This window comes from Microplitis demolitor, chromosome 7, assembly GCF_026212275.2.
Source record: "Microplitis demolitor isolate Queensland-Clemson2020A chromosome 7, iyMicDemo2.1a, whole genome shotgun sequence".
NCBI lineage: Eukaryota > Metazoa > Arthropoda > Insecta > Hymenoptera > Braconidae > Microplitis > Microplitis demolitor.
The window spans coordinates 22,111,894-22,131,523 of NC_068551.1; the positions used below are offsets into that span (position 1 = coordinate 22,111,894).

The 19,630-nt window shown below is 33.7% G+C and overlaps 7 protein-coding genes across 10 annotated transcripts; 5 read left to right on the top strand and 2 right to left on the bottom strand.

Annotated features, from left to right (window-relative positions):
• Nucleotides 1–566: 566 nt before the first annotated feature.
• Nucleotides 567–8,334, bottom strand: LOC103569455 (ataxin-7). 2 transcript variants are annotated; one of them, XM_008546759.3, is made up of 6 exons: nt 7,985–8,334; nt 7,304–7,360; nt 7,002–7,106; nt 6,124–6,941; nt 5,264–5,314; nt 567–5,139 (listed from the first exon to the last, which is right to left on the bottom strand). In XM_008546759.3, exons 1-6 carry the CDS (start codon nt 8,067–8,069, stop codon nt 4,276–4,278), a joined length of 1,980 nt encoding a protein of 659 aa, XP_008544981.1. In that variant the 5' UTR covers nt 8,070–8,334; the 3' UTR covers nt 567–4,275. The 2 variants fall into 2 exon arrangements, with proteins under 2 accessions (XP_008544981.1, XP_008544983.1); XM_008546761.3 differs by lacking the exon at nt 5,264–5,314.
• Nucleotides 8,335–8,391: 57 nt separating this feature from the next.
• On the top strand, nt 8,392–12,837 carry LOC103569454 (vitellogenin-1). Of its 2 annotated transcripts, none has more exons than XM_053740590.1 (5): nt 8,392–8,640; nt 9,940–10,129; nt 10,215–11,670; nt 11,766–12,454; nt 12,523–12,837. In XM_053740590.1, exons 3-5 carry the CDS (start codon nt 11,637–11,639, stop codon nt 12,751–12,753), a joined length of 954 nt encoding a protein of 317 aa, XP_053596565.1. In that variant the 5' UTR covers nt 8,392–8,640; nt 9,940–10,129; nt 10,215–11,636; the 3' UTR covers nt 12,754–12,837. The 2 variants fall into 2 exon arrangements, with proteins under 2 accessions (XP_053596565.1, XP_008544980.1); XM_008546758.2 differs by lacking the exon at nt 8,392–8,640 and adding an exon at nt 9,162–9,222.
• Nucleotides 8,676–9,849, bottom strand: LOC103569456 (uncharacterized). The gene is made up of 2 exons (XM_008546762.3): nt 9,353–9,849; nt 8,676–9,271 (listed from the first exon to the last, which is right to left on the bottom strand). The coding sequence occupies exons 1-2, from the start codon at nt 9,353–9,355 to the stop codon at nt 8,888–8,890; spliced, it is 387 nt and encodes a 128-aa protein (XP_008544984.1). The 5' UTR covers nt 9,356–9,849; the 3' UTR covers nt 8,676–8,887.
• Nucleotides 12,838–13,056: 219 nt separating the features above from the next.
• On the top strand, nt 13,057–14,368 carry LOC106693067 (uncharacterized). The gene is made up of 3 exons (XM_008546757.1): nt 13,057–13,159; nt 13,276–13,979; nt 14,039–14,368. The coding sequence occupies exons 1-3, from the start codon at nt 13,126–13,128 to the stop codon at nt 14,252–14,254; spliced, it is 954 nt and encodes a 317-aa protein (XP_008544979.1). The 5' UTR covers nt 13,057–13,125; the 3' UTR covers nt 14,255–14,368.
• A 549-nt stretch (nt 14,369–14,917) lies between these two features.
• On the top strand, nt 14,918–16,178 carry LOC103569451 (uncharacterized). The gene is made up of 3 exons (XM_008546756.2): nt 14,918–14,964; nt 15,078–15,781; nt 15,843–16,178. The coding sequence occupies exons 1-3, from the start codon at nt 14,931–14,933 to the stop codon at nt 16,062–16,064; spliced, it is 960 nt and encodes a 319-aa protein (XP_008544978.1). The 5' UTR covers nt 14,918–14,930; the 3' UTR covers nt 16,065–16,178.
• Nucleotides 16,179–16,389: 211 nt separating this feature from the next.
• On the top strand, nt 16,390–18,059 carry LOC103569450 (uncharacterized). Of its 2 annotated transcripts, none has more exons than XM_008546754.2 (4): nt 16,390–16,458; nt 16,694–16,797; nt 16,879–17,555; nt 17,626–18,059. In XM_008546754.2, the coding sequence occupies exons 2-4, from the start codon at nt 16,767–16,769 to the stop codon at nt 17,914–17,916; spliced, it is 999 nt and encodes a 332-aa protein (XP_008544976.1). In that variant the 5' UTR covers nt 16,390–16,458; nt 16,694–16,766; the 3' UTR covers nt 17,917–18,059. The 2 variants fall into 2 exon arrangements, with proteins under 2 accessions (XP_008544976.1, XP_008544977.1); XM_008546755.3 differs by having other exon boundaries at nt 16,413–16,458; nt 16,697–16,797.
• A 356-nt stretch (nt 18,060–18,415) lies between these two features.
• Nucleotides 18,416–19,603, top strand: LOC103569449 (farnesol dehydrogenase). Its single transcript, XM_008546753.2, has 5 exons — nt 18,416–18,781; nt 18,847–18,973; nt 19,031–19,160; nt 19,227–19,370; nt 19,448–19,603. Exons 1-5 carry the CDS (start codon nt 18,475–18,477, stop codon nt 19,484–19,486), a joined length of 747 nt encoding a protein of 248 aa, XP_008544975.1. The 5' UTR covers nt 18,416–18,474; the 3' UTR covers nt 19,487–19,603.
• The last annotated feature ends 27 nt before the right edge of the window (nt 19,604–19,630 follow it).

Consider the following 19,630-nt stretch of genomic DNA (forward strand, 5'->3'; position numbering starts at 1 on the left):
CTGGGTGATATTAACAGCGACCATTTACCTGAGAGACACGTACGTCAATGGTCAATAGTACAAAAGGAATTTGCTGTGGGTGGACCTGTTTGTGTCGGAAGATCTGGACCTCACTGCCAGTTCATTCAGAGTTTTATGTATACTTCAAATACACAACATGGACATGAACATGAACGTGATCATGATTATGAGCATGATTGGTTTTAAAATAATCCATTTAATTAATTTTATTGATATTTTTTTTTTAAATAGATTATATTTAGAAGAAGGAAGATAACAATTTACATGGAATTGTTTTAATTATTTTTAAAAAGCTCCAGTGCATAGTTTTATAACCGTAGATATAATGATCACATGTATAACAATTATTTATTAATTGATATAATGATTGATTTTGAGGTAATCGGCATACAAACGCCGTGACAATTTACAATATATACGTTAATTTACAATGATTAATTTTATTTATATTATAAGTAGATAATTAATTAACTTTAGAGATTAATAATTCAGTCTAAATTATGTATCTGTAGTTAATTATCTGTATAAATTTGTTGATTATTTATGTAAGATATAAATATTAATTATGAAAATGATTAATTTATAAAAAATCCATTAGTTTTAATTATAAATTAAAGATTTGGCTTAGTTTTTATGTTTTTTCTATTAATGTCGTATATATTTTATGTTATTGTAGTAATACTATTTATAAAAGAATTAAGGAAGTGTCCTTTTTTTGTGGTCTACATTTATTTCATGGATTAATTTGTTTTTTATTTTTAAAAGAGCAGACAAGTAGACGAACACAAAATGGAGTTACTTGTCGACAAAATGGCGGCTAAATAAGGTTAAGTCGCCATATTTATTTTATCATTTCATATATATGAAGCCTATTTATTATTAATTATTAGTAATTTTAAATTAATCCTGTTTTTGTATTATAATCCCAGAAATTTAATTAATTTTTATTTTTCACCACTTTTCGATTATTTCTTAACAATTTTCAATTATTTAAATAAATAAATTTAAAAAAAGTGTTAATAAATTAGTGCCTAAGGAAAAAGGAAAAAAAAGACTTAATATATAAATAAATATAAAACATATATTTTAATTAAATGCCACAAACGTTTTGTTAAAATTTAAAAAATTATTGATGGATCATGAAATGAACCCAAGTCATTACGCGAATAAAATTTATTTATTCAAGTGTTAATTCTAGTATTTAACTGACGCCTAGTTATCTAAGTACATTAATATAAAAAAACAAAACAAATAGTTACAATAAATAGCAAAGGTAATAATTCAAACGGCAAACTTCTAAGTATTTGAATAACCGAGAAAACGCAAGTCGCTAAAATTACCATAATGACTTGACTTATTCATTTCACATTCCGCGGTATAATAAAATAAAAATAATAATAAAAATGGTAGTGTTTTTTTTTTATAATTACGGAAGAGCTTTCTACGACATGTAAAAAAATAAATGACATTATTTACTATTATGTTCTATTATAATTATCAATATTAATAATAATTAATATTTTTTTTGTTTGTTTTTATTTTTATTACGTAGATTATCTACAACAATCCGCGTTTACTCTCCACAAAAACAGACTATAGGTAATTGTAATTTATTTTACAATCTTACGTCAGTTTGTTTTTTTTTACTTTTTCTTTCTATATGTACATACACTTTTAATAATTAAATCTAATACATGTGAACAATACGTCATCTCATTGTTTATCAATCGTTTTTTATAACTAGTCGCCTAACAACTTAATCACGCAATCTATTATTTTCTTTTTATTTAATTATTTATTTTTAATAATAATAATAATTCTACATGTACTACCAATACGATTAGACTACAGATGCACAATTATTTGGAATATCTCACTCATCTTAATTGTACTTTTTATAACAAACAAAGTAATTAGTAAACAAATATACAAAACTCGCCGATTAAATTTAACACAAGCATATTTTTTTTTTTTTTAAGTTTAATAAAATAATTAAACCGACGAGTCTTGTAATTTACACCGGATTTACAAAGTTTTATAAATAAAAATGTCACTGAACACTTTAATTTTTAAGTAAAGCTGCCCAACTGCTCATAAATATACTTTTAAATGGCAAGTTTAGCAATTTTTAAAATTTTAAACCTTGTTGATTTTCAGAGAGTCAGTTTAGATTTTAAACAAAAGGAATTAGTTGTTTAATTAAATTAATAAAAGTATACAAGGAAGCACATAACTCTGAAAAATCAACAGCAGGGACATTTTTTAGCCTATTTTTCCTCAGTATCCTACATTACGCATAAATATCACAATCTATGAGGAAACTACTCGGTCATACCTTTTTTTCAATCATATAAAAGTCTAGCTCCACTTTTCCAAAATTATTTTATAAATTTTTAGGTTTAAAGTTAAAACTTTTTACCGCTAACGCCATTTTTAACTCTGGCGGATTGTTTCCAAGTTTTGAAACCCCGCCATTTTTTTACAACACGCATTTACACGAAACATTAAACAATTAGAGCCTGACTCTTACATAATTACTTTTTTACTAACTTTTTCATCGCTTATCATTCACGTGAAATAAATTTAAAAGTCGCGCTCTACTTTTCCAAAAGTAATTCAAAAATTTTGAGGTTAAAAGTTATAGCTTTTCAATGCTAACGCCATTTCCGACTCTGGCGGATTGTTTGCAAGTTTTAAAACCCTGCCATTTTAATCAGCTTTTACACCAAAAATTAAATAATTAGAACTCGACTTTTAAAAAGTTACTTGTTTTAATAACTTTTCCATCTCTTTTCATTCACGCGAAATAAAAAATTATTTATTATGAGGCAAAGATTTATCGAGGTATTTGTAAAAACCCAAAGGTCTCAGATTAAATTTAACACACATTACATATCTATACATATAATAATTAAAATAACTAAATAATAAATCAAATATAATATCATTATAACTTTGATAAAAGAGTATACACATATTTTTAAGCGTACGAATGAAAATAAGTGTCTTTGCAATTAAAAAAAAAAAAAAACACGGACAGGAGCAGTCTTAGATTAACAATAATTACAAACACTACTGTTATTATAAATTATTTTACATACATAACTGACTTGACTTAACGTGTGGGATATATTTATTTATATGTTTGACGTTATTGCCATTCGTCTATTTTTATTGAGCATTTATAATTAAATATAATAATAATAATAATAATAATAACAACTCACACGGGACATATTTATTAAATGAATACTAGCAATAACTAATACTCGTTAATTATGAATGGACTTATTTTTTTTTAATTGTTTGTTCGATTTATTTGTGATTAATATTAAGATGCCTTAATATTAATTAGACTGATTAATAACTAAATATAATTATACATTATTATTAATATTTAATTTAATTTAATTACAAACAAATAGCCTCGAATATTTAATTTATGTATAATTATATCTAATTATTTATTTTTGTTATGCGTAATTTATAAATTAAAAGTGTTAACATTTTTAGGCGATTAATTATTAATTCGATGCAATTATTTTTAATAATTAAATAATAATAATTGTCTAACGTAAATGCAATTTTTATTAAATTATATGTAAGTATTTTTAAAAATGGAGTGTTTTTGTTAATTATTTAATACCCGTACTCATTTAAAGTAAAAAAAATTTAATATTATTAATTTATACTAATTCGCGTGCATAATTAATGACAGAGACAAAAAAAACAAAGAGATCACATTAATAATAAAAAAATATAAACATTTAATACGAATGTTTCGCGACGTAATTTTTACTTGTAGCTAACTCCTAGTGTCAATTTAATAAAAAATAATAATAATAATAATAATAAATATTTACAGTATTAAAAAACAATCTAAGCCGTGATTATATACAGCAGTCATGCACATTTAAAATAATTTTTTTTTTTTTGCGAATTAAAAGTCACTAAATCCCAATAATCATTTTAAAAAAAGCCCGGAAGAAATCAATTCAATCGTCATTTGTTAAAAAGTTATTTTAATTTGAATTTAAAACTCTTGAATATTGATAGTAGCGATAGTGATAATTGAGAAAAAAAAAAAAGCTAGAGTTGATGATTGTTATGATTATGACGAATGTTAGTGACCCCACTCGACGGGCTTTGGACTCGGCACTGCAGTAACTGGCGAAGAAGCAAACAAGGCATACGGTCATCATTATCAGCAGCTGCATGTTCGAGTCCTCAGCCCGGAGTGGGTGGGATCTTATGTCAGTGAATATTGAAGTTGTACTGCTTACGGCTGGAGGTGATACGGAGCCAGCGGCTGACCGCGAGAGGTTCCGGATGGCAATTTGACCAGGCGATATCACTGAAGTGTGATGAAAAGGGCGTAGAAGTTGTGGTTGCTTCTACCTGGATAGCTCTAGGGAATTCCGCCTGGTAGTCATGCTTGCTACGCTTGGAGGACCTGCTGCTGCTGCTGCTACTGCCAATGGGACTGAGAAGAAGAGAATTATTATGGTTTGTGTTGATGTTGCTGTTATTGTTGAGCCTTTTGCCATTGGCGAGCTTAGGATGCTCCAGTTGGTCATCGAATGCAAGACTGGGCATCGACGAGCCTTGATAACTGTTTCTGGATGATGATGCTGTTGCTGCTGATGACTGGTGTTGCACAGGCGACTGGAGCAAGCTGTTGCTGTTACTGATTGAGTTGTTGGCGGTGATGGTGTTGTTGGATCGAGGGACTTGCATGACAACTTGGGACTTTGTGTCTTTGAAAATGGAGACTGGCGAGTAGAGAGTCATGCTCTCGGACTCGTCGTCTCCAGTGGTCTCTCCCTCGAGCACGGTACTGGGTAGTTGAGCTTGGGGAGCCGCCAGCGACGCTGAAACAACCGAGGAGAGACTCGAGGTGACGGGAATGAGTGTTGCTATGTGCTGAGGCGTGTCGTTGGCTATCGGCGACAGGGACGGCAGGACCACGGATATTGGCGGCAGCATTGACTTGGATGTGGTTGACGCTGATGATGGGGCAGTTGACGGGGATGAGGATGCCGTGGCAGCAGTGGCAGCAGCTGACCTTGAGGCCTCCAGTCTTAATTCCTCATTTGCAAAATCCTCTTCCAGCTTAGTCTAAAAAATAAGAAACGAGCGATTTTGCAGAGTTGAGATACGTGGATTCTGTTGAGTGACGGTGGCTTAAGTATCTTATATTGGCGGGTCGTAAAGTATGACCCAAAAAGGAACCATGCCTTACAGGTTTAGTGGAGCCATGCGGGGCCAGACACCGATAAAGCAAATCAACAGCCTGTAATGACAAAAACAAAAACAAGTATCAACTGTGTGACACTCGGATTTACTTTCTTCATTTTTTTTTTTTCTTAATTATTGTCCTTTATTTTATTTTTTTATATTAAAACACGGCGCTCCAAATGGCTCCAGTGAATATTGAGCCGATTTGTACTTTTCATTCCGCCAATAAAAAAAAAAAAAAATAATAATAATAAAAGTGCTCAATAAGTAACAAGCCTGTGACGATTGAATTGATTTTTTAATTCCAACTCCCCATGATAACTAAAATAATTTTTCAACAGAAAATTTAAATTTACTGGTGGTGATATGTACAATACAACAAAAAAGATAACAATAAACGCTGATAAAAGCGTAACAATAGATCATAATTTGGACTTGATTAAACCCCTCGGTTTAAAAATAATTTAGATTTTTTTTCTTTCTATATACAAAAATCAACACACTCGGCTTTTTATTAATCACCAATTATTTTTTTTATAATTAATTAACTAAATTTATATAACAATATCTAATGAACGTTTTTTTAAACTCTCCTATAATCCTACTCAATAAATATTATCATCAATAAACAGTCGTTACAAAAAATATACTCTATCTTTGACAATAAATATTTGTGACCTAATCAACTTGGTACTTAGAAAATAACTAAATATAATAATATTTATAGCAGTAGTAATAATGGTGGTGGTAACATTAAAGGTTTGACCATAAAAATATTATTTATCAAAAGAAGAATTGATTGATAATTAATTTCTGAAGAACTACAGTCAAACGTTTGGGACAAAGAGATTGAGAAATCCCTACCTTTGGCAGTGGATAAGTGTCCGGCAGAGATAAAACAGGCGGTGAACCAGGAGCATCTGTGTCAGTGGTGGTTCCAACAGCACCAACACCAGCAGTCACCCCGGAACTTCCGGTCAATGCAGAAACAGAAGCCGTGGATACGGTGACGGTCCCAGTGACGGTTACTTTCGGTGTCCTATTCGGGAGCTCCTTCGAAGCCCGATGATCGGCGAGGAGCTTGTCGAAGCTTTTGCTCCGACCGATGACTGTTCTGCGCAACGAGACCGTGTGAGCCTTGCAGGTGAGGGACCTGGTGCAGGTTTTCCCCGAGTCTTCGATCCAGACACCACAGTGCCTGTCCGGGTCGTACTCGCGGTCTTTGACGAGTCCGCGATCTGCTTTGAGGCGTTTCCGCCTCTGTCCAGGTCCTGTCGCGGACGCAGACGTTGTGCCGATCGAGTTTGCCGCGCCGTTGTTGCTGCTGTTGCTGTTCCCATTGCTGCCGGGGCTTTTGACGGGACTGGAGGGCACCCCGCTGACTGATGAGTTCCCGGAGATCCCAATCGGCTCGAGCGGAGACCGCGGCGACGCGTTTGCCAACGCCGGCTGCTGGAGATTCGCTTGCTCGGCGTTTCTTTTGACAGACGAGTGGTTGATTTTCGAATTGCTCGTGTTTGAGCTAGTCCCCCCGCCAGCGGCGGTCCCTGCCGAGGAGGGCGTCGTAGGTTGGCCCTTTTTTGTGAGCTTCGAGACTTTGCAATATGGGGTTTTCACGGGGGTTTTAGACGCTGGTGTTGATGGTGGTGGTAAGTTGACTGTTCCCGAGGAATGTCGGCTCTCTATAAAATTATGAATATCAGGAATAATCCTCGTTTATAAAATATAAAATAAATAATTACCCATATGTTGAATGAGAGCCTGAGGTTTGACGATAGCATTGCAAATTTCGCAGACGACGCCATAGAATGTGTCTCTCTCCGGGCAGAATCCATAGAGATCAATGTCTGAAAGTTATAAACAATATCTTGGGCCACTGTCGAACTCGTACGATGTGCAGGCACTTGTTTTATATTTTTAAATAATTTAAATCTCTTTCAATTCTTTTAATTTATACATACAACTATATGATTTTTTTTTTCTAGCCTTTATATTTATCATTATTATTATTTTTACTATTTAATAAAATAAATAAGACCGTTACCATCTGCCGAGAGGCGAGTAACGGAGCTCGCTGGTTCAGCTTCTGGTTCCTCATCACCTGGAACATGACAATTCAAAAAAATTAATAAATATCAAAATAAACCCGCGTTACTAACAAATTTAAAAATTTATCAGCAGTCACCCAGTCTCGTGCTCACATTCAAATCAATGACACTTTTTCCAACCTAAATCTATTATTAAGTTACTAAAGTTTTAACTTCGCAAAGTATTTCAATATATAAACACTGTTCTATTTTAAAAACACGTCATCACTCAATAATTATTTCAAAAATATATTCAATATTCAAATAATTAAATTATCCAATCATAAATAAATAAAAAAAATAAATAAATCTTACATGAAAATTTAATTTTTTAAAAAAAAGTGCAATAAAAACTTGAAAAAAAAATATTACATAACAATTAAAATCACAGATGAAATTTAAAAATAAAATGACACACTGACAGCAACAAATAAAATAAAATTAAAAGAAAAAAAAACTAAAGTAAAATAAAAAAAAAAACCAATGTATTGGTAAATTGTGAATCATGACAAAGAGCCAGCCCGGTTTAGGTTATGTTCGCTCGACGCCCGATCCAGTTTTCAGTGCCACCGAGTCTTTAATGTTCATCTAAACAATAAAATAAATATATATCACTTAGTAATAAACAAAGTACATACTCAGTGGCTTGTCTCTGCCGATTCTTTCGATCCAGCTGGACCAAGGTTGGCCGTGAAAAAACGTTGGGCTGTCACTTCCCGACATTACCGCGGCACTAATATATAAGTCCGTGTAAGCTCTCGCTGTGTGAGTGTAGTGCCCGTGTGCAGATGCGCCGCTGCTGTGTTGGTGTGCGAGCCCCACTGCTAAATACTTTTAGGCTTAGATGTGATGATCTCGCTATCTGTCCTATGTAGATGTAAGTACTCAGACTACTCAACTGTCCGATATATATGTACATATATATGTCTCAAGTATATATGTACATATATGCAGGATGAATGAATGAGTACTGGACTACACTCGTGTATCAACCGCCAGAAGCGCTTGTGGCATGACCATCATGGCTTTAAATGTCGCACGCCGGTGATCAAGCCCTGCCTCTTTCTCTCTCTCTCTCTCTTTCTCTGAGGAACACGAGGTGCCCACGTTAATTCAAATTCAAAAAATTCCATAATAATAAATTAATTAGCAAGCCAGCTTTCGTCTAATCCAAATCCTGATAAAGCTCAGCTCATTGGCAGAAACTGATCAATAAATAATGTCTTTGATGTCATTTGCCGCTACTGTGATTATAGATTTAAATTCAAATTCTACAAATGCTGTGAACTTAAGGGTAAGAAAGTTTGAATTATTTATTTGAGAGACATCTTGAGTTTAATTTAATTTTTATTGTTATTATTATTACTGTGTAATGATTTATGACCAGGTGGTACAAATGATTTGAATAATCTCATATGTGTAAGGGCATGAGAAACCGGTTACGATCCATGGGTTTGCAGAAGTATTTTTATTTAAATTACAAAAAGATCAATTTAAAATTAAGTACTTTCAATAACAGTAACAATTATTATTATTTATGGTTAATTATTTCTGACAGTAGAAGATGCGGGATTAGAACTAGATCCGCCGCGATGTTGTTCGATTTGCTTCCAGTTGAGGTACCAGAAAGGCTGAGACTCTTTGGGCCAGGATTGGATCCTGTTAATTAGATCAATGTCTCCGTGAGCATCTACCGGTAGATTTAACATCTGCGGCTTAACTGTTGAAGGATTATTTCCTTGTTGGATATTTATTCTGTTATCTACTGAAGAGCTGGTGCTTTGTCCCTGGCCCTGATTCGGATTCTGGCTGGATTGTAAATACTGCGGGAGTACAGCTGGCAGACGATCACTTGAACCAGCATATGGTGGCCTTTGTGAGTTAACAATCACAATAGACATTGCTAATACTGCTATATATTTGTTCTGAAAATTAAATTTATATTTATCAGTATCAAGTTTTATTTATTGAGTAGTAAATTTATAATTTTTAAAAATAATTTTTACCATTTTGTAGAATTTTTGAATTTAAATTAAACGCCTGGAGTAGATTCCAAGATGGAAAATTCAAACTGATGGTGATGAATAAAAAATACTGTTAGTAAACAAATTGCTGATGCAGAGCAGCGTAAGAAACGCACGTGATCGTAAACTCAAGTTAAATACGAGCAACACAAGCCGGTTCCCTTTTTATAATCTGCCAGACTTCTATCCTATTCTATCCCCACTCTGCGGATATTCGCGACTCATTCTGGGAAATTTGGCGAGAGTAGGAAGACTTTATTATTTAATATTAATTATTCTGGTGGTTAATCCCGATGATGTGTTCAGTCAATAAATATATAAACATAAAGATCGATAAGGTTCCGAAAATCGATAAATATTTATTGATTTTTAATTTCATAATATATTTTTATTAAATGTAGATAAATGTTTGCTCAAACATGTATGACATAATTCTATATATGATAAATATGCAAGCAGAAGTGTTAGGCCACATGGCAAATTATCAACAATTGGACAATTATGATTATTAAGTTATAAAATATATATAATTGCGGAATAGGTTTTAAAATAATAATTATTATTTTTAGGACCTTGGGTGTTAGTCAGCAGGACAATTTCGTTTATTGTCACACTGGCAAACAATACAATAGCAGACGCGTCATTCGACGGATCAAACAATGGGTTTTTCCCAACAGACAAAAGTGAACATTGGCTGCATGGTTATCTACATGTGCAGATTCTAAACGAGTCCTTGTAATCCAGGGTTAAAAAACTAAGGTAATAACTCACATTGTCAATAAAAATATTGTATGTGCAATTAGTGCTGTAAAATTTTATTTTTTTCCTTGTTTATTGTTTTAAGAGTTATGAGTATGAATACAAACATAAAATAAATATCGATTTTTATTTATAAATGGCCTGCGCAATTTATTAATAAACTGCGTGCTGAATTATATCAAGAATTTGTTGACAATTATTTTGACTTATTGGGATGGCCGCGAACTTTGATGAAGAATGACTTCGACCTCTGGGTGAGGAGATTTGGGTTCTGTGTAAAATGGAGAGAAATTTTATTGATAATTTTCACGAGTTGAATAACATGCGAATGAAGAATTTAAAAAAAACAATGACTGGTGGACGCAAATGAATGGGAGGAACCGTTATCTCGAATCTTGTTTTTATGACGTCACGAGGTTTCTTGGGTATTCGCTAGCTGACGTCGTATCTTCTTCGCGGGAATACACGTCCGGTTTTTGGGTTTGCCATATCCCGGGATTGATGGTTTTTTGTATCCTTGATGTTAGATAAAAAGTAGAGAATAATGAAAATAAACTGAATAGGATACTCATAGATTTAAAATTGTAAATTATATTCTTATTTACGGAATTGAAGAATTGCAGCTTTACAATTTTATGAAGAGTAGCCTGTAACTTTTTCTCAGTTGGGAATAATTCCACATAACATTAACCCATTTTCAAGGCCTATGGCTCTCCTGCTAAGACTCCAAATCTTTCCTTGATTGCTGTTATCATTTTTCTTGTGCAGAGGGTCGCCCTGAACACGTCTGAGCAGTTGTCGCCCTATGACTTCATATTTTCGTCTCTGTACCCCGGCGAATCCAGCGCAGAGTAAATAATGGAATCAAAAAATCAAAAGATATGTTTTCCAAATCCAGTTTTTAAGGGAATTGACCTTTCACCTTTAAAATATAATAATAACTTATCCATTAATCATATTTAAACTATTATACAGATGACGGATGTCTTACATGAGACATCACCTAATTTCCAGATGAAAACATGACTACGTTAATAGTCGGAATTGCCCTAATGACTAAATTACATCCCCTGTATTAAATAAACGACCACATTGTCAAAGTCACTGTAGAGTATCATGAGCATGACTAACAGAGTTGCCTAAAAAAATTTTTTTTCTCCGAAAATTAATTTACCAAAATTTCTGTTCACATTATTATAACTTCCACTTCAATTTTTCGTCCAAAATACCCCGGACTAGCTCAATTTCTCAATTTTCCCAAGTATATAAATCTAAGCCAGTTGCCTGATTTAATTAAGAAATGATTTAATTTATAAATAAAATTTAATGAATCATTCAAACAGTCGGCACCATAAAAAAATAAATGCAAATAAATATTTTTATGCGTTTGAATTGATCTAATTAATGCTCCAATAAAATAGCGCATGTAGTTAAGGTACTTGGTATATAAACGTCAGTAAAGCCCCTGGAATTTATTACGTGTCAGTTCAGTTGGCTGTTTCTCACCATGATGCTCTTCCAGTTGTTGCCATTTTTTTTGGGTAAGTTTTAGTATTAAATTGACCAATCATTTAATAAAAACATATTTTTCAATGATTAACCAAATAAATAATAATACTTAAATAAATTAAAACAGCTGCACAAGTGAGTGATAAAGACGGGTGGAAAAATGGACCCGAGTATACGTTTTTAGGAGAAGTTAAAATGATAACATCTTTGGACAGTGATAAGGGACAATATCTCGGTACTGGTTTGTATTCGAAATTGAGGTGCCGTCCACGTGAGCCAGATGTTCTGAGATGCAAATTGGAGGACACTAAAATTACTCGGCTGGATGTTCAGGGAGGATTCAATCCAGAAAAAGCTAAGCCGGCTGCCAATGAAACCTTTCGTCCATTCAATGCCATCTCTGTGCCGTTTGAAATAAAATTCAATGACCGGGGAATCGAGAGTTACATTATTGAGAAAAATGAACCATCTTTGCCGGACTACTGTGTCAACATGGCGAGACTGATTGCCAATCAGCTGAGTATTGGAGCGGATCTTTCTGATGAAATGCGGTCGACCTACAGGTCATTTGAAAACTTCACCGTTGGGGAGTGCGATGTCGACTTCAAAGTCACGCGGCTGCCGAATAAAGATGGCGAGGCAATTAAGGACAATAAGTTTGAGTTGACACCTTTGGATAAATTGGGAAAGCTCACTAATGAAATTATGGAAATCGAGAAGGAGCGAAATGTCAAAGAGTGTTTGAGATGCGTCAGACCGTTCTTTGGTACCCGTTATACTCTCGGACTTGTTTACAGAGATGTTTTGAGTCTTATTGTAAGTACAATTTATTTTTTATTTAATTTACAGTCTACGGAAATTCAAGTGATCGATTATTTTTACAGAAATCATCTGTTAGTAAAATAGTCATATCGAAAAATAAATTCGTCAGCGAGACAAACAACGAAAATGATGTGTTCGACCAAGACCGCAGAAAATTGGGCAAAGTCCTGGACCACATGAAACTTACTCTCGAGTCTGTGTTGCCTGCCACAGATCAGCTTGAGAAGTTCAGTAACCCGGTTGTCAAGGGAGTACTTCCTGAAAACTTGGATGATGATCCCAGCCAATATTAATCATCTTCGATGAATTTTATTTGAATACGTCCTATGATTACCGCTTTGTATTTATAATTTTTGAGAAAAAAAATAAATAAATGAAAAAATGAATCATGTGGTAGTTTGCTGATTACTCTTAATTTTAATAAACGTCTCAATGTTACGGACGGTAGGCCAAGTGACCTTGACATGCAAGATCGCTTACTCTTCTTAGGATAGTTGAATAACTCAGTTTAATTAACAAATAACCGAGCGAGTGTAAAAATATATTAGAGATAAGTAAAGCCAATTGAATTAATGGTATGTAAGTGAGGATGGTTAGTGTAGTCAACATATAAGGAAGCAGACTCTTGTTATGAAAACCAGTAAAGTATTTGAGACTCTTGAATCATGATCATCATTAATCTACTTCCATTTTTACTCGGTAAGTAATCAAATTACATTTTCATTTTCATTTTGCAACAAACGCGGTTAAAAAAATCTTCAGAAATAATTTTTTAGCTCAGCTAGTTTATAAAAATTTCAAATTTCAAATTTTAGCGGCCAGATTAGAGTCTGGCCAAGACCCAACAGCCTGGAAATACGGCGCAAAAGTGACATATCTCATTCAAAACCATGCATCCAAAACATACATGATGGACCAGAGTGAGTCCAAACACTCTGACATGACTTTTGATTTAAAAACAATGCTGACATGTCAATCACTGGAAACAACTGCTCATTGTTTTTTCCATGACACTGAAAGTAGATCGGTGGTTGCTGGCAACAACAAACATGCAAGGCCTGACGTTCAGTACACTGAGCGAGACATCTGGACAAAGAAAGTCCTCCAGCAAAGTATGATGACGATTGATTTCAACAAAAACGGAATCACTACTGTCTGGGTTCCCGTAGACGTGGAAGTAGCAGGCCGCAATATGATGGGAGCTCTTGCAATGCCATTGGACATCGGCCTAGATTTTTCTTCCGAAATATCTGGAAACTATGAAACAAAATCAAACACCACCAAAGGAAATTGTCTGACTAGATTTCTGGTAACACGATCATCTGCCGTAAGTCATCAGAAAAAATTGCCCATGGATTTGTTTTTGGTTGCCCAAGCCAATGAATCTATCAATCGACCGATCGAGATCACTCGTACGATGGAAGCTGGTGACAAGTGTCACGATAAATCTTTCGTTCATTCGTTTTACATGAACAGAGAATGTCGTACAGCCAACCAAACTGATATAGACTACAAACTTGTAAGTAAAATAAATATTTTCAAAATAAGTATTGGTATAACTTTTACTTTTCGTTGCAGAATTCCTTTGAAAATTTCATGGTCATTAGCAGTGCCAACTTTACTTCATTTTCAAAAGTCAAAGTATCGATAACTGATCATCGAGATAAGTCTAAATATACTCTTGATGAATCTATAAGTTTGACTCTGCAGAAAATTGAACCCATCCATTGCGAAAAAGACAAAAACAATGAGTTACAATGTACCATTAAAGAAATTAACAATCTAGCTGAATAAATTTACATGAAGCTAGAAATTAATTACAATTTTTAAGCTATAGTTATAAGTTTTAATTAAGAAAGCTTGTAAATGTAAAAGTAAACAATAGAATATGCAATAAAGAGTAGCTTATAATAATTACCACTTACCTTATTTATCAAAATAAATTTTCATTTGGTAGCCGAAGGTCAATTGGTCAATAGGCTGATCCTAAACTACTTTTGTGGACGAGTCATTGATTGATAATTCAGAATTTCGAGGAATAGGGCGCCAATCTGGTAGCAGGTTTCAGAATTTCTTTAGCTTTTGGAACCTCAGCACCAGAGCAGCTACAAACTGAACCTTTTGGGAAGTTTTCGAACTTTTTCGAAAAATGCTGGACTAAACTCTAAGCCTATGAAAATAGAAACTAGTCACTGGTCTTAGTGGGCTCAGAAGGATCACCCGTGGCGCCAATTCCATGTGCTGGTTAACGGGCCACTACTCACTAAATGACCTTGACATGCGAGACCTTTAAAGTTAGTTAAATTACCCAATTCAATTAGCAAATAACCGAGCGAGTGTAAAAATATATTAGAGATAAGTATAGCCAATTGAATTAATGGTATGTAAGTGAGGATGGTTAGTGTAGTCAACATATAAGAGACCAGACTCTTGTTATGAAAACCAGTAAAGTATTTGTGACTCTTGAATCATGATCATCATTACTTTACTTCCATTTTTACTCGGTAAGTAATCAAATTATATTTTAATTTACACTTTTCAATAGCTGCGACCAAAGAAATCTAAAATAAATTTTTAGCTTTACTAGTTTATAAAAATTTCAAATTTTTAATTTTAGCGGCCAGATTAGAGTCTGGCCAAGACCCGACCATCTGGAAATATGGTGCAGAAGTGACATATCTCGTACAAAATCATGCACTAAAAAAATACCCGTTAGGTCAGAGTGAGTCCAAAAACTCTGACATGACTTTTGATTTAAAAACAATGCTGACATGCCAATCATTGGAAACAAAAGCCCATTGCTTTTTCCACGACACGGTAAGTAAATCGACGGTTGCTGGCAACAACAAACATGCAAGACCTGATGCTCAGTACATTGAGCGAGATATCTGGACAAAGAAAGTCCTCCAACAGGACACAATGACAATTGATTTCACCAAAAATGGAATAACTACTGTCTGGGTTGCCAAAGACGTCGATCCAATGGGCCGCAATATGATGGCAGCTCTTGCGATGCCACTCAATATCGGCCTGGATTTTTCCTCAGAAGTAACTGGCAACTATGAGACAAAAGCCAACACCTCTAAAGGAAATTGTCTGACTAAATTTCTGGTAACCCAATCAGCGGCCGCAAGTCATCAGAAAAAGTTTCCCATGGATTTATTTCTCATTGCCCAAGCCAATCAACCTCTTAATCGGCCCATTGAGATCACTCGCATGATGGAAGCTGGTGACAAGTGTCACGATAAATTCTTCGTTTATTCGTTTTTCGCCAACAGGGAATTGCGCGATGCCAAACAAACTGACGTGGAATATCAATTAGTAAGTAGAATAAAAATTTTAAAATGAATTGTCAAAATAAATATTTTACTTTCCGTTTCAGAATGCCTTTGAAAATTTCATGACCATCAGCAATGCCAACTTTACATCATTTTCAAAAGTCAAAGTATCAATAACTGATCATCGCGATCAATCTAAATATACTCTTGAAGAATCTATAAGTTTGACTCTGCAAAAAATCAATCCTATTCTATGTGAGCTACACGGATACAACGAGTTCAACAAAGATTGTACCAGTGAAAAAACTGCCAATCACGCTGGATAAATTTTCGTAAAGCTCCCAATCACTTACAATTTTTAAATTAATTATGTTCTTATTAATAAAGCTTTTAAATGTAAAATTAAACTGAAAAATATCAAATAAAGAGTAACACAATAATTACTGCTCACATTTATTAAAATAAATTAGCATCCGGTCGCTGAGTTGATTAGTCAGCAGTTTCCAAATATTCTGGGCCGTTCGCTAATAAACTGAACCCAAATTACTTTTCTGGACCAGTCTCTGATTGGTCATAGAAAGTGGTGGGGAATCGCACCAATCGCGAGGTAGCTGACGCTAGGATCTACCGAGGTCTTAAGGGCTTCCCCAGCTTTCGGAGCCTCAGTATCAGAGCAGCCACAAACTGGAGCTTTTGCAGTCGTTTATTTTTTTTCAAAAGGTAATTCTAATTTCTAAGTTCGTTTCATACAAATTAGTCACAAGTTTACGAAATTCGAAAAATTTTATATAAAATTTAATTTAATTATATAAAATAAGATAAATTAATTAAATGTATGGTCAGCACGGTCGGATTATGAGTAATGTAACAGTTGACGTGTCTCAATCATCATAATGCAGACATATCAATGTTACATAATTATATTTAATGAAAATTATCTTGGTAATTGGTTTAGAAGACAAGTGTCAGTATAAAAGAAGCCACGGAATAGGGAATTCAACTAATCTACCGAATAATCTTATCCCATCATGAAGTTTCTTATTCTTCCTCTGCTAGTTGGTAAGTTTTTTTAAAGTTTATTACTTCCTTATTCGTTTTACCAGTACATTAATCAAAATAAATATTTATTTAAATAAAAAGTGACCCAACTAAACCACAGTGATTCGTGGATCAATACTTTGGTCGTATACAATGTGACTTACAACGCAGAAATGATTCCCCGAGTGAATGAGACTCAAGAATCAGATCATAAAATGTCGTTCAACTTAACGACCCAATTGAAATGCCGTCCAGTTGACATGACACTGAAGGCTCTGCACTGTTATCTAGAAGACTCCAAAATGCTTTTGGGATTTCATGATTCTACAAACTCGACATCTCCACCAAAAGTTATGACCGGCGATGCATTGATTGAGCCCGCGACCGGGGTACACTTTGAACTGAAGATGAATGCTCTGGGTATCAAGGAAATGGTAGTTCCTGCGAGCATATCACCGCTTATTCTAGACAAATTGAGATACATTGCAAACCAGCTGCATTCTGGAATAGATATGGTGGGAAAAACTGAAGGAGTTTATCATAATTGGGAAAACTTTACCACGGGAGAATGTTTTACTACTTACAACGTTAAACTAAATGACACTAGAGCAAAACAATTCATTACAAAAGAAAAAAATGGCAAATACAAAATGTGGAGTCCCAATATGCGCGTCACTATCAACAAAACCCGGGATTTGAAAAATTGTAAATCTATTTCGCCGTATTTCTTTGGCAGCCGTGAAAGCTGGCGCGAAAATCCAAAAATGTCTGTTAATATTGTAAGTATTTGTTTATCTAATTTATTAAATTATTTATTTATTTAATTAATTATTATGAATATTTTTGTAGACTTCCTCGCAAAGTTCAGTGATTGTGGACAGAGGAACATTTATATCATCAACCCAAACGGCCTTAGAGCTTCACGAGCTGAAAGACTCAAACAGCACATCCGAGTACAAAAAAATGAGGGAAAACATAACAGTTATATTTGACTCGATGATTAAGGACGAGCAAAATGTCACGAGCATTGAAAATCCAGCTTCCGCGGGAATAATAACCGGGCAGTGGCTTTATGGTGATGAATCATCTGAGGAGAGCAACGAAAGTCCTGAGAGAAATTCTAAAGAAGACAAAGATTAATTAGCTCCATGTACCCAGTGCTTAAAAAATTTATATACTCTTAATATATATATATATATTAATAGATAACTGTCTAGCATGTTTAAAAATATTTTTACTAAGTAAGTTTGCATAATAAATTAAAATATTGAATAAAAATTTAATTGTCTGCTTTATAAAATGTTATTTAATTTTTTAAAAATAAACTCGCTAATGCACTAAGAGAAAAAATGACTTTTAGAAATATTGTATTTTTTTCTGTAAAGAAAATTATTCTTCAACTTATATATGAAATTAATAATGTGATAATTTTTATTAATTTACTACTTAAGAAAATATTGTCTTTACAAAAGTTATTGTTTTTTTTTAGTGTAAAAATTTGTAATATGATAATGAATAAGTTTAGATAAGATAACAAAAGTACGTTCCTGACCAATTACATAAATTGAATTTCGTATTTTATTATTGGTATCATCTGTCATTTCAATTGCTATCTCTAAAAGCGATAAGTCTCATCAAGTACACATATATTTATTGAGCAATCAGTATAGTTTGCAGCACTTAGTGTAATAACTGCGAATGAGAATGGATCGGTGGGCAGGAAAGTTTGCGATTGTTACGGGAGTAAGTTCCGGAATAGGCGAAGCCATTGCGAGATCATTCGTAACTGGTGGAATAAACGTTCTCGGTTTAGCTCGACGTGAAAACCTTCTCCGAGACTTGTCAAATAGTTTTAAAAAATCAAAAGGTGAATTTCATTATCTGAAATGTGATTTGCGTAACGAACAAGATATTTTGCGTGCTTTCGCGTATGTGAATAAAAATTTCGGACGCATTGATATTTTGGTCAACAATGCAGCAGTCGTTTTTGAAAACACTTTTGAAAGTAAGCAACAAATTTTATCTTTTCTCAATTAATTAAGTAATTAAATAATAAATTTTTTTATTTAGGCGCGAAAACTGACGAGTACCGCGCGATTTTGGACGTTAATGTTCTTGCGCCAGCTCTATTTATCAGAGAAGCTTTGAAATTGATGCGTAAGAATAAAATCGAGGGGCATATTATTAATATCAATAGGTAATTTTATTTATTATTGTTATTTAACTGGTTATTGATAGAAAACTATAATTTCAGTGTTGCTGGACTTCGCGCAACGGTACCTCTGCCAGTGACCCTTTATCCAGCAACTAAATTTGCTTTGCGAGCAATGACAGATACATTGAAGGAAGAAATTAAAAAAAATAAAGATAAAATTCGTGTGACCGTAAGTTCATGTTTGTATATCGAATTTGATGTCTTCTTGTTTAATAAAACTTTTATTCTGTTTAAGGGAATTCACCCTGGATTAGTGAAAACTGAAATGCAGAATACATCTGAAGTTTTCCTCGATTTGTTTAACACAATACCGTACTTGCAAAGTCAAGATGTTGCTGATTGTGTTGTATTTGCACTTTCAGTTCCGTCCCATGTTCAAGTTCGTATGCTAATTGTCTACTTAATTGACACTGGGATTTTTTTTTATACATCAATAAACATTTACATTTATTGCAGATTGACGAGCTCACTGTCACCGGAGTTCAGAGTCCATGAAATTGTTAAAAGCATTTTTATTTCCCTATAAAATTTGTAACCATTTTTAAGTATAACAAATAAACTAAAATGTGCAGCTATGGCCTTGGTAATAGCATTTGCATTATGATATTCGGACACATAGGTTATATTTTTTTCATCCAT

Bases quoted from the DNA above. Each gene is read 5' to 3' on its own strand.
- LOC103569450 (XM_008546754.2), top strand. From the start codon at position 16,767: ATGAAGTTTCTTATTCTTCCTCTGCTAGTTG. The intron at 16,798-16,878 runs GTAAGTTTTTTT...TTAAATAAAAAG, and splicing joins TATTCTTCCTCTGCTAGTTG to TGACCCAACTAAACCACAGT. The intron at 17,556-17,625 runs GTAAGTATTTGT...ATATTTTTGTAG, and splicing joins CAAAAATGTCTGTTAATATT to ACTTCCTCGCAAAGTTCAGT.
- LOC103569451 (XM_008546756.2), top strand. From the start codon at position 14,931: ATGATCATCATTACTTTACTTCCATTTTTACTCG. The intron at 14,965-15,077 runs GTAAGTAATCAA...TTTTAATTTTAG, and splicing joins TTTACTTCCATTTTTACTCG to CGGCCAGATTAGAGTCTGGC. The intron at 15,782-15,842 runs GTAAGTAGAATA...TTTCCGTTTCAG, and splicing joins CTGACGTGGAATATCAATTA to AATGCCTTTGAAAATTTCAT.
- LOC106693067 (XM_008546757.1), top strand. From the start codon at position 13,126: ATGATCATCATTAATCTACTTCCATTTTTACTCG. The intron at 13,160-13,275 runs GTAAGTAATCAA...TTCAAATTTTAG, and splicing joins TCTACTTCCATTTTTACTCG to CGGCCAGATTAGAGTCTGGC. The intron at 13,980-14,038 runs GTAAGTAAAATA...TTTTCGTTGCAG, and splicing joins CTGATATAGACTACAAACTT to AATTCCTTTGAAAATTTCAT.
- LOC103569454 (XM_053740590.1), top strand. From the start codon at position 11,637: ATGATGCTCTTCCAGTTGTTGCCATTTTTTTTGG. The intron at 11,671-11,765 runs GTAAGTTTTAGT...AAATTAAAACAG, and splicing joins GTTGTTGCCATTTTTTTTGG to CTGCACAAGTGAGTGATAAA. The intron at 12,455-12,522 runs GTAAGTACAATT...TTATTTTTACAG, and splicing joins GAGATGTTTTGAGTCTTATT to AAATCATCTGTTAGTAAAAT.
- LOC103569449 (XM_008546753.2), top strand. From the start codon at position 18,475: ATGAGAATGGATCGGTGGGCAGGAAAGTTTGCGATTGTTACGGGAGTA. The intron at 18,782-18,846 runs GTAAGCAACAAA...TTTTTTATTTAG, and splicing joins TTTTGAAAACACTTTTGAAA to GCGCGAAAACTGACGAGTAC. The intron at 19,371-19,447 runs GTTCGTATGCTA...CATTTATTGCAG, and splicing joins CAGTTCCGTCCCATGTTCAA to ATTGACGAGCTCACTGTCAC.
- LOC103569455 (XM_008546759.3), bottom strand. From the start codon at position 8,069: ATGTCGGGAAGTGACAGCCCAACGTTTTTTCACGGCCAACCTTGGTCC. The intron at 5,315-6,123 runs GTAGGGATTTCT...TTGTCATTACAG, and splicing joins ACACTTATCCACTGCCAAAG to GCTGTTGATTTGCTTTATCG. The intron at 5,140-5,263 runs GTAAGGCATGGT...CTTATTTTTTAG, and splicing joins CGCATGGCTCCACTAAACCT to ACTAAGCTGGAAGAGGATTT.